The sequence below is a fragment of the Brassica rapa genome, chromosome A02, assembly GCF_000309985.2.
Source record: "Brassica rapa cultivar Chiifu-401-42 chromosome A02, CAAS_Brap_v3.01, whole genome shotgun sequence".
Taxonomy (NCBI): domain Eukaryota; kingdom Viridiplantae; phylum Streptophyta; class Magnoliopsida; order Brassicales; family Brassicaceae; genus Brassica; species Brassica rapa.
In genome coordinates this window covers 20,270,765-20,282,402 of record NC_024796.2, presented here as the reverse complement: position 1 = coordinate 20,282,402, position 11,638 = coordinate 20,270,765, and the positions used below count along the sequence as shown (strand labels likewise).

The 11,638-nt window shown below is 40.4% G+C and overlaps 2 protein-coding genes across 4 annotated transcripts; both read left to right on the top strand.

Annotated features, from left to right (window-relative positions):
- The first annotated feature begins 202 nt into the window (after positions 1–202).
- On the top strand, positions 203–1,747 carry LOC117131854. The gene is made up of 2 exons (XM_033284733.1): positions 203–1,204; positions 1,285–1,747. Exons 1-2 carry the CDS (start codon positions 805–807, stop codon positions 1,608–1,610), a joined length of 726 nt encoding a protein of 241 aa, XP_033140624.1. The 5' UTR covers positions 203–804; the 3' UTR covers positions 1,611–1,747.
- Positions 1,748–2,733: 986 nt separating this feature from the next.
- LOC117131851 lies at positions 2,734–5,586 on the top strand. Of its 3 annotated transcripts, XM_033284725.1 has the most exons (6): positions 2,735–3,757; positions 4,020–4,149; positions 4,284–4,571; positions 4,643–4,872; positions 4,967–5,315; positions 5,383–5,586. In XM_033284725.1, exons 1-4 carry the CDS (start codon positions 3,243–3,245, stop codon positions 4,721–4,723), a joined length of 1,014 nt encoding a protein of 337 aa, XP_033140616.1. In that variant the 5' UTR covers positions 2,735–3,242; the 3' UTR covers positions 4,724–4,872; positions 4,967–5,315; positions 5,383–5,586. The 3 variants fall into 3 exon arrangements, with proteins under 3 accessions (XP_033140617.1, XP_033140616.1, XP_033140615.1); XM_033284726.1 differs by having other exon boundaries at positions 2,734–3,757; positions 4,635–4,872; positions 4,967–5,586; XM_033284724.1 differs by having other exon boundaries at positions 4,967–5,586.
- Positions 5,587–11,638: the final 6,052 nt, after the last annotated feature.

Below are 11,638 nucleotides of genomic sequence, written 5' to 3'. Positions count from 1 at the left end.
GTTATGATCATCTGCAATTTGGAGAAGATCCACCATCATTTTTTGACGTCATGCAACACCTGCCTATACATCTCCCATACGAAGCTGAACTAGGAGGACCTGTGCAATATAGGTGGATGTATGTTTTTGAAAGGAATTTCAAAAAATTGAAAGCAAAAGCCAAGAACAAAAGATTTGCGGCCGGCTCGATTGTCGAATCATATATCAACGAGGAGATAGCTTACTTCTCAGAACACTACTTTTCTGATCATATACAAACCAAATCAAGGTAAACACTATCATTATTCCTCATATTTAATTTTAATGTGTTTAAAAATGCCTTTGTTATATATAATATTTATTAATTTCATAATCCTTTGTGCAGGTTCACAAGATTTGATGAAGGTGAAGTCCCCGTATATCATGTCCCTGGAGTACCTGATATATTTACGCACGTAGGACGTCCAAGTGGAGAAATGCAAGAAATATGGCTTTCCGAGAAAGACTATAGATGCGCACATGCATATGTTTTACGCAATTGTGATTATTTTCAGCCACCTGAGAGGTATAATTTGATAATATTATCATCTTCCATATTGATTTATCCAACTATAGTTGCCCATATTAATTTGTGTTTGGCTAATATAGGATGTTTGAAGATTTTCTTAGTGCAAAATACCAGACCTCTCCGAAAAAGACCTCTCTGCGAAGAGAGCTGACGAATATCATTTATGGGTGAAAGATTATGTACGTTTGACTAACATACCATTATATAACTAAATGTTTATAATTATATATATATTATAATTATATATATATATATATATGTTGCAGGTTAGCTATTGGAGCAACACATATAATTTTCCTGTGTGGGTTAAAGATATTTCGAATGGACCCCTGACTAGGACCAGAACATGGCCCATGTACTTCACAAAAGGCTATTTGTTCCATACGCAGAAGCATGGCGAGGGAAGAAAGACATGTAATTATGGTGTGAGTGTTAAAGGAGAAAGTTACACAAATGCATCCGATGAAGCCAATTACTACGGGATATTGACTGATATCATACAAATTCAGTATGAGGGATCGGTCAATTTGAAAATCACACTTTTTAAGTGTAAGTGGTATGATCCGGTAATTGGTAGAGGCACTCAACGGAGAAATGGAGGCATCGTCGACGTTCTTTCATCGCGGAAATACTATAAATACGAACCACTTATTCTAGGTACGTATTTTATGTTGTAATTAAATTTTTATAATTTGATAGTTAATTTAATTATATTCTTATTATTTGATATTGCACAGCGTCTCAAGCAGATCAAGTTTGTTATATCCCGTATCCGTACGTTAAGAAACCAAAGCAGTCGTGGCTCAATGTTTTAAAAGTGAATCCAAGGAGAATCATTTCAGGAGAATATGAAGATAAAGAACCGACACTGTTGCAACAAGAAAATGATGATGCTGTTTTAATGACTACAATTGAAGAACTTGCAGTCGACGATTTGGTTCATGCTCGGGTACAACCTATAAATCTTGATATTGATGTGGAAGATGTTGAACCAGAGGATGAATTCCAATGTAATGTATCATCGTCTTCTTCTGATGATGGAGATGGAGAAGAACCCTATTAAAATGTAGTATGATTTTATAAACTTTGTTTTAATGTGTGTTTGTAATATAATTTTGTAAACTTTGTTTTAAACTTTTGTTTAGTGTGTACTGTGATATAATTGTGTAAAATTTGTTTTAATGTGTATTGTAATATAAATTTGTGAGCTTTGTTTTAGTGTGTTGTAATATCCCCTATATATTAAAAGAGAAGCATCACAACATATTTTTGTAGCCACATGTCATCACCACAATCATTCTTAGAATCCTTAGAAAAATATGTTGGTCCATATAAATGTATAATAAACTTTTTATTAAACTAACCATAAACTAATCATAAATGTTCTTCATTGTTTCCTTAAATAAAAATCACGGAATTACCTAATGTGGCTAAATTATATATGACAATTAATGATTTTGAATAATAAAATATTTGATAAAAATTACTCTATTCTATCATTTTAAAAAATTTAACTAATTAAAATAAATTGAACAACCATGTTAACTTAGATTTTTTCGTATATGCTATATTTAAAATTTTTAAAAACGAATATAAATGACTAAAGTTGTTAAAAATCTCACATTGAAACTTTTGTGATCCATGGTCTAAACTTTATGTTATAACAAGATACAAATGATTATGAAATTACAGAAGTAGGAAGTCTCATTTAATAAATATTATATATATGTATATTAATATTTTTTAAAATACATTATATACCATATAAAATATAAAATACATAAGTATTTTAATTTCGAATTTGCATTGAATGTTTTTGATAAACATTTTGAACAATTATTGACAACTTAATATTTAGATTTTAAACTTTGCATTGAATATTTTTAAAATTATAAATTACTAAAACTATTAAACATCCCATAATTTTTTTATTGTTATCTTTTATTTAAAAAATTTGTTATAAAGAAATACAAACGATCAAAATAATAAGAGTATAAAATATTTTTTAGCAGATGTCAATATTAAAAATGTACTTTATATCTATGTTAATATCATGTAAACTTAATTTTATAACATATAAAATAGAAAAAGTATTTGTCTCGATTAATAAAATTTATTTAAGTATTTGTACCAATTTAATTACATACGTAATAGTTACTAAATTTTTTATTATTCAATATATATTTATTATTTCATAATATGTAAAAAATATATAATACTTCAAAATAATTTATATATAATATTCATCCCGCCCAAGGGGCGGGTCTTAACCTAGTATTTTGTAAATTTTGTTTTAATGTGTATTGAAATATATTTTTGTAAACTGTGTGTTTAAACTATATTATAAAAGTACTTTATGATTTCATTTTGTTTCATTATAAGAAAATCCCTAACCCCCAACACACTAAACCTTCGTAACCCATCCCTAACCCCTAAAGTCCACAAAATTTGCTAATTTAGTTTCCCTCCTATCAACTAAATAATTCCTCCCTTTAGTCCCAATAATTTCCCTCCCATAAATTTCATTCCCCGCTTAAGCCCAATTAACTCTACAAACCCAAAGACCAAAGTTAATAAAATCACTCTTTCTCTACTCTAGCGACACAAATCTCTCTCGAAAATCCCCAAACACTTAGAACCCTAATCGAAACTGTCTGTCGTAATCCCTAATCGCTCTCTCTCGAAACTGAAGACGATGGCCGGAACATCAACGAAGAAGGTTCGGAAACCCTCAAAACGGTCTAAACCATCTCCTCTACCGTCGCAGTATGAGTTCACTCCAAGGACAACAGAGCCTCCACCTCGTGGCAACCGCAGAGCTGGACCAATGGTGAGTGACTACCCACCTCAGAGACAGCTGTTCGAGGAGTCTACGCCGAGGACCCAACCTCGAGCTGCTTCAACGCCTCTTTCTCAACCAGCTCCACCACCACAACCTCGAGGGTCTCAAACATCAGCCAATGTTCGACCTCGACAACCTACGGTCTCTATTAGGCGACAATCTCCTATCAGTTCTGAAGCTCAAAACTCACAGAATACTGAAGCTCCAGAAGGTCCAGATGAGGATGAACCAGTCCCCAACTCACCATTTCCAGTAGAACCGAATCTGTCTGAAGACCAGATGAGGCTTCTCAACGCCCTTCTCTCCCAGCCCGGCCGAGAGCGCTACACCATGAGCCTTTCTCCCACCTTCGAGCCTGGAACCATGTGGTTAGTTACTTATCTATCTGAATATTTTAAGCTTATGAGATTGTGTCTGTGATTGATAATTGTTTCTGTGAAATACTCAAGGGACATATCCAGTTTGCTTATGATATTGTTTGTCATTGGTAATTGTATTTTGCTAATTTTGTTTGGAGAGTTCGAAATTGTTTAGCTTTGAGATGTTAGAATATTTTGAGTTTTCTATGATTGATAATTGTTTTTATACGATATGACTCTCGGCCTTATACTAATGTTTCTGTGTTTCTAGGTTTGGTCGGGACAAAGGTAAACTGACTCGGAGGATCACTAAAGTCTTTACAAACAAGTTTGATGGTCCCTTCTACAGTTGGACTTGCGTCGATCAGGAAAAAAAAGAAAAATTCTTTGTTGAATTTGCAGTTAAGTATTTTTTTCTTAATTGCTATTGTATGGGATTGCAACTGTTTTTAAGTTGCAGTTTAGTATTTTCTTCTAAACTACTAAACTGTTGATTTATTTGATTACTAACATCAGCCTTGTCTTATTTTTGTAGAAAACTCACACTTGGAATCCCATATATACTGGTGTGGTTCAAGAGAAGTTCGGGCAGGTATGTCAGCGACGTATGAAGGACATGGTTAGCAAGCGTAGGAAGTCTCGAGTTCGACCATCCTGGATTTTGAATGATCTGTGGAAAGAAATGACAGCTTACTGGGACACTGCTAAAGCCCAACAAAAAAGCGAGACAACATCAGCTGCTCGGTTGTCTGACCAAAATGGTCTTGGTCCTCACAAGCACAATGCTGGCCAGAAGCATTACCTCCAAATCGAACAAGAAATGGTAACTTCTTTTCCTGTCTCCAAGTTGAAATTTTTCTGGCTCATTAACCTTTATTTTATTTAGCATTTCAGGTTGAAGAATTGGGCAGACCAGTGACTATTGGTGAAGTTTTCATCAAGGCACACACCAAAAAAAGAGAGGCAGATTTGTAGATAAGAAAGCAAAGCTAATTGCAGAGGCCTATGAGAAGAACAAGCAAGCCAAGCTGGCTGACCTTCAAGCTGAAAACTCAGAGAGTTCAGATGGTACTTCACACCCTCCACAACTCTCTCTAGACCAGGATAATGAGCTCTTCCTTCTGGTAAATTGCTTTTGTATCCCTTTTTTTTAAGGATATTTTTTACTACATATTGTTTGATTTGATTGATATCTGTCTACTTCCTTTGCTTTTGTAGTCCACTGTCACAGACAAAAGAGGAAGACACTATGGAATAGGAAGCCTAGAAAGTACTATTGTCAACGGAAAGCGCAAGCGTTGTGAATCCTTTTCTTCGTACGTAGACCTCAAAAAACAGCTCAGCGATGCTCACCGGAAGATTGAGAAGCAGGCGGCTTACACTGCCAAGCAAGCAGAAAAGCTCAAAAGTTTTTCCTTGGTGAAGAAGTATCTGGCTGCAACTGATCCAAAGTTTTTGGCCTTCATGGCTGCTAATCAAGGTGAAGATGATGATGAAGGTGAAGAAGGTGAAGGTGAAGGTGAAGGTGAAGGTGAAGGTGAAGGTGAAGGTGAAGGTGAAGGTGAAGGTGAAGGTGAAGGTGAAGGTGAAGGTGAAGGTGAAGGTGAAGGTGAAGGTGAAGGTGAAGGTGGAAGGTGAAGGTGAAGGTGAAGGTGAAGGTGAAGGTGAAGAAGGTGAAGATGAAGGGGAAGATGAAAGTGAAGATGAAGATGAATTTTAGGTTCCCTACTCTTGTACTACTATAATATTTTGTATGCTAATGCTTAACTCCTTAGAGTGCCTTTTGCAACATTATGTTATGAATTCTCTGTTTTATATTAAAATTTTCGTTTTTATTATTGTCATTGTTTTACTGCAAATGAACAAATTAATTAAAAAAAAAGAAAATCAAAAAAATCTGATTTGTGATTTTTGAATCTTGGAGTCGCTAATAAGTCACAAAATTTAGTCGCAATGTAGTCGCTAGATAACCACATATTACACATCTAAATCAACAACTCAGTCGCTATATAGTCACTAATGGTGTACGTAATCAGTCATTGGGTAGTCGCTAATTTTGCGACTATCTACCGACTCCCTTCTAACGACTAATAAGCGACTACAATTTCCCGTCTACATAACGACTGATAAACAGTCGTAGTTTGGTCTTTGGATAGTAGTAGTTCAGTCGGTATATTTTGCGACTTAATTGCGTCTATTTTACGACTACAATATACAGTGAAAAAATAGTCGTAATTCAGTCGCAAAATTGTGACTTATTAACGACTCCTCGTATTAGCGACACAGCAATTTGCGACCACGTTGATCAGTCGCAAATCAGTCGTTATGTTACGTTTTGCGACTGAATAATTACTGATATTGTAGTCGGTAAATAAATGTTTTCTTGTAGTGAAATAACATTGTGACCAATGTTATTCAACCTAAGATTGGTGGGAGAATAAATCATAAGGACAATATTTAACAAGGAAAAACAATATACTTATCCTTTAATGTGAACATTGACCAACACAGTTAAGTGGTGATCGATACCCTTGATACTCTGTCAATCGATGTTAGCTAGCCATCGTCGATTTCTAGGGAAACTCGTCTTCCTCTGATTTTTTTCCTCATACCTAACATAAATAAAACACTAAAAGTCTAAAAGTTAGTAATATATAACTAATAAAACCAATTAACTAATAATTTTTTTTTTCTCGATGAACAGTAACCCCCGATTTTCTGCTACAGTGTCGGTCGATGTTGCTGCTACAGTGTGTTTGCTACAGTGCCGTCGTTACTGTTCACACATTTTTTTATTTTTTATTTTACCTGAAATCATTAGAAAACAAGAAAAATCAGTAATAAATGAAAATTAAACCATATTTAAAACAAACCTAATAGTAGTTTGCCTCCCACTCAGCGCTTATTTTTAGTCATTAGCTTGACTTCTGGAGATCTGATTCAGTTCGGATGAGAATGAGAACTTGCTCCAAATCAAGTCTCAATGTCTACTCTTTCAAGCTTTATCATTCTTGTGTGAAAGCCTCCTCCATATACCTTCTCCTTTGTCTATCATTTCAGCAATAAAGAGTGCTTTAAGTTTTGCATATGGATGTGAGAAGCATTTGCTGCGCACTCTTGATTTTCTGATACTATCTGAAAAGTAAGGAGTCAATGGTAATTGAGAACCTCCTTTGGTTCGTTTCCGCTTTTTCCAATTTCTCCCCTTCTTTCCCACAGACTTGTGTAATCTCACTCTGGACTTTCTGGCATCATCTGAGAAGTGAGGAATCAATGATAATTGAGAACCTTCATTGATTCTCTTTTTCTTCTTCCAGTTCCTCCACTACTTTCCCCCAGACTTGTCTGAAAGCGTCGTGGTATCTCCATAAAAAATATTTCCACACAATTCATACTCTTTCTGCTCTGATTCGCGTCTGGTGTCGATCGATGGTATCTGGCCGGTATCGATCGATGATGAAATGATAGTGTCAATCGATTTTGTTCTGTTGATGTCGCTCGATGGTACTTCTACTTGGCAGTTATCTACTTCATCTCTAAATCGCAGCCCTCTTTGAGAAGCTTCTACGTACTTATTATCATCAAATACTCCAACATAGAAACTTAACTCCATACTTTTATCTGGTGGGATAGGAGATTCAGCTTCAAACACTTCATATGGAACAACAAACTTCACAGGATCATGTATCCTCTTCACTCTTTTGCAAATCCCAATAGCTTCTTCTTCGCATAGAGGTAGTCTTAGATTTTCGAGGACAGCAAGGTGTGAGGCTCCAGACATGTGTTCTTTTCTTCCAACCAGTTCTGGTTCAATCATGTATCCTGATAGTTCATCCAAACATGGGTGTCGATCGATGCAATCGGGTGGGTATAGAGCGATACAGTCGGGTGTATGTTGATCGATGTTAGACGGCGACTGTAGATCGATGTCATAGGGTGGGTGTCGATCGATCTCATCAGGTTTATGTCGGTCGATGTCGTCAGCCTTTAAGGAATTTTCCAGACCTTTTCCCGAAGCGGGCTGATCATCAAGCTTCTGCTGAAGCCATTCTTCCAACTCCAGAAAGTCTTTCAGAGTGACTTTGTCGACATCTGAGGTAAGATCACAGCTTGATTCATCGATGCTCTCCTGTGTCGAGTTTGCAATGTCCTGAGGACAACTCGATCTTTCAGGGATTTCAAATGGAATCGATCGATGACAAAAGTTTGTGTCGATCATTTCTGAGGTACTGGGTCGATTGACGATGAGGTGGGGGTGACGATCGATGTTATGGTAAGGGTGTCGATCAATGATGAGCTCGTGTCACTAATATCAGCTACTTCTACTGTGCTCAGCTTTCCAGACTCATGTTGCTCATCATCCTCTGTGGGAACCGAAATTCGCACTGTCGATTTCCGTTTAAATAAGGAAACTAAGAAATTCCTAGTTTCCCAGAGGACCCGGATATCTGTTAATTACCACACGTCAAGCAATCAGAACACGAGAATAACAACGATAAAGATAAGAAATCGAAAAGAGAGCAAAGTAGATCTTATTCCGAATCTGCGTATGAGCGTTACAACAAGGTATAAGCCTGGGCTCGAGAGCTGTCGGCGAGATTCCTAGTTCTAGCAACCCTAAGACGGCTAAACCTAATTGAGTCGCAGCTCGAAATAACAAAAACGGAAAGTTGCCTAAATCGCTCTAAGTGCCAATTTGCTCTGAAAAAGTTCTCCTCTGCTCCTCGCCTAGGACTCCTTATATACTAGCTCCATTCGGTTTACGCTTTTACTCTTCTGCCCTTAAGCCGTCATAGCAAAAAATGGATATATTCCGTTTTTCCGATCTCACAATTATCTCCAAAACTTCCGTATTTATCCCGGGAACTTGACATTTATCCTTCCTCGTGGGCCAAGCGTGAACCATGCTGTGGTTCACGGTTTTGGTTAGGAAAAATCGTAGGATGGGCATTGACTCGTGTGTTTAGGTCCCTTTGGGCCGTCTTCCGACTCGACACGTTTACTACGAGTTTTCCGCGGGTTTGGATCCGCGAAGTTTGATCGATGAATTAGAATAGCGGGAAACATAGATGAGCTTGCTACGGTCTTCGGGAGATAGTATTCGAGGTTGACGAGAATGCAGGGACTGGTGTCGTATCGTGTTCGGAAAGGTTCAATCGCTACACCGCGACCGAACTTTGGCTCGAGCCCGGTCGCTACGTAGCGACCGAGCGGAGGAGCGCTCGGTCGCTACGTAGCGACCGAACTTTGGCTTGAGCTCGTCGCTACGTAGCGACCGAGCGGGACGATCGCTCGGTCGCTACGTAGCGACCGAGTTTTGGTTCGAGCCTCGGTCGCTACGTAGCGACCGAGCGGGACGATCGCTCGTCGCTACGTAGCGACCGAGCTTTGGTTCGAGCTCGGTCGCTACGTAGCGACCGAGCGGGACGATCGCTCGGGTCGCTACGTAGTCGACCGAGCTTTGGCTCGAGCTCGGTCTTGTCGCTACGTAGCGACCCGAGCGGGACGATCGCTCGGTCGCTTCGTAGCGACCGAGCTTTGGCTCGAGCTCGTCGCTATTTGCGACCGAGCTTGGCTCGGGTTTGGTGTTCGGTTTGAATCCCAAAGATACTTTTTCGTAAAAACCTCGTTATAGGTTTATTGACGAAATTACATCCCTTCTTTTACTAACTATTTCGGAAATACGATCTCCGAGGATTTTCGGGTGGTAATTCCGTCGTAACCGTTTTTGACCCCAACAGTTAGCCCCCCCAGCCCGTTAGGATCATGCATCGTAGGATCCTAGTGTGCGGTTAGGCATGTTTGGCAAGTTAGGCGTGATGGGTGGAATTAATATCCGAAAGTCTGAGCTTGAATAGTAAATCCTCATGTCTTATAAGAAGAGAGGTAACTTGTTCCATAATTTTTTCACTTTCTTGTTTTTCTCTAAGATCTTTCACAAACTTATCTTTCTCTCCACCCTTTTTCCTCTATTCTCTCAAGAGAAGTGCAAAGATGTCGAGCAAGAAAAAGATTGCGAAAAAAGGGTCTTCGTCCGCGAGCCCTTACGAAGAGCTCGTCGTTCCGAAGATGGAGTTCGTGCCTCACTCGGTGCATCCTGCCGAGAACGAGGCATGGTGGGTTGCTCATTATGGCTCGTTGATCCTTCCCAAGGAGAAGCCATTCCCGGTCCTGGTCCATCGTGAAGTCGAGGAAGAGGACGCAAGCAGGACTACTGACGAGTTTCTCGCGACGATGCGGTCGTTCTACCACATCCCGGCCGTTGTGGAGTTCCGGGTTCCCTGCCGCGGGGAATGCGCTAATAACCCCCCGGAGGGTTACTTTTACTTGTTATGAGGCGTTCATAGTGCGTTGTCGCCTCTGGTTCCCCATACCCGAAATTCTCGTCGAGTGTTGGACCGCTTCGAAGTCGCGATAAGTCAGTTGACACCCCTTGCCATTCAGCACCTTATTGGGATCGTGATCCTAAGCTATGAGCATGGCCTTTCCTTTCGTTGATCATTATGAAGCGCTTTTGAGGCTTCACTTGTCAAGGATACGGATAAGCATAGGTTTGTCCCTCGGAAATTTATGTCGGTGGTTAAGAAGTTCATTTCGAACTTCAACTTGTGGAAGAAGTTCTTTTTCTTTGTTCGTTTGGACGCTGCATCCGTCGAAGAGAGTTGCATTCCATTGTTCCGGAGGTTGCCGAACAATCGTCCCTTCATCAATCCTCTTGCTCCGTTCCCTGAGGACATTATTGCGGTGAGGGATCTTCTCAGGAATGGTCCCTTCTTCTGGACTTCTTTCACGCCGAGAAGGGTTCGGAAGGCACTGAAATTTGCGCAACCTGGTCCAGCTTTGGACGCGGATACGGGAAGCGACTCCGAACCCGATGACCAGAATCCCGTCGAGGCTCCGACAGCTGTGCCGGAGTCGAGCTCTTGGAAGGGAAAAGATGTCGATCTTGGCGACATAGAGTTTTCGATGGACGACTCTATGCTTCCAGGATGGGATCCGAACCTTGCTTATGGCGACGTAAGCGGTTCGAGCGAGGCCCCCGTTCCGGATTTCGATGATTTCTTTGCGGGGCTGCCATCGGGTTTCGATGCTCCTCCTCCTACGAAAGAATCGGGGAGGCCGAGAGTCGTTGCGGAAGGATCTCGCATCATCAATGGGGTTAGTTTTTTTTTTGGGATTATCCTATGTATGGATTTGTAACACGCCCATCGATTTTGCAGGGCCTGAGCTTGCTGGGCTCGGCCATCGAGGCGGGTCATATAGAAGCCATGGTCTACCGCTTCAAGGCGGAGAAAGCGGAGCGGGATCTCGCTCGCGTGCAAAGCGAGATGCTGGAGCGAGAAGCGCAGCTTATTCGTGATCATGCGCGGGCTGTTCGTAAAGCGGAGAGGAAAGGCAAAAGAGAAATCGTCGAGATGATGAAGACTCGTGCATCTCAGTTCCAGGTTGAGTACGGGAATCTTAAGAATGCCTTTACCTCGGTGGGCGACTTTCGCGAGTGCCGCGGTTCGGTCGGAGTCTTTGGAGGACGCAGCCGACGACTATGTGTTTGAAGAGAAAATGAGCTTGATGAAGAGTGGGATGAGTGACCGTGCCCACGCGGAGGCGCTTATCCCTCGATCGACGAGAGGATTCAAGGTTTGTGATTCCATCCGGTTTTCCTCCTGATACCGAGGAGGTCCCGATCGATTTCACGATGGTGGCGAGGAAGTGGATCGTCCTGCGGATGCGTTTGGTGCTTCGTTGTCGGGGACTTTGACTTTGGATTATGAGGATGGATCAGTTATCCTTGTTTTCGGCGAATGTGGCCCTTTGAATTGGGATTTCGTTTAGGCCTAGATGGCCGTATTTGTATTTCCGGGACTGGCCGTTGGTGGCTTTGAATCCCTT

Bases quoted from the DNA above. Each gene is read 5' to 3' on its own strand.
- LOC117131854 (XM_033284733.1), top strand. From the start codon at position 805: ATGTTGCAGGTTAGCTATTGGAGCAACACATATAATTTTCCTGTGTGG. The intron at 1,205-1,284 runs GTACGTATTTTA...GATATTGCACAG, and splicing joins ATACGAACCACTTATTCTAG to CGTCTCAAGCAGATCAAGTT.
- LOC117131851 (XM_033284725.1), top strand. From the start codon at position 3,243: ATGGCCGGAACATCAACGAAGAAGGTTCGGAAACCCTCAAAACGGTCT. The intron at 3,758-4,019 runs GTTAGTTACTTA...CTGTGTTTCTAG, and splicing joins TTCGAGCCTGGAACCATGTG to GTTTGGTCGGGACAAAGGTA. The intron at 4,572-4,642 runs GTAACTTCTTTT...TTAGCATTTCAG, and splicing joins TCCAAATCGAACAAGAAATG to GTTGAAGAATTGGGCAGACC.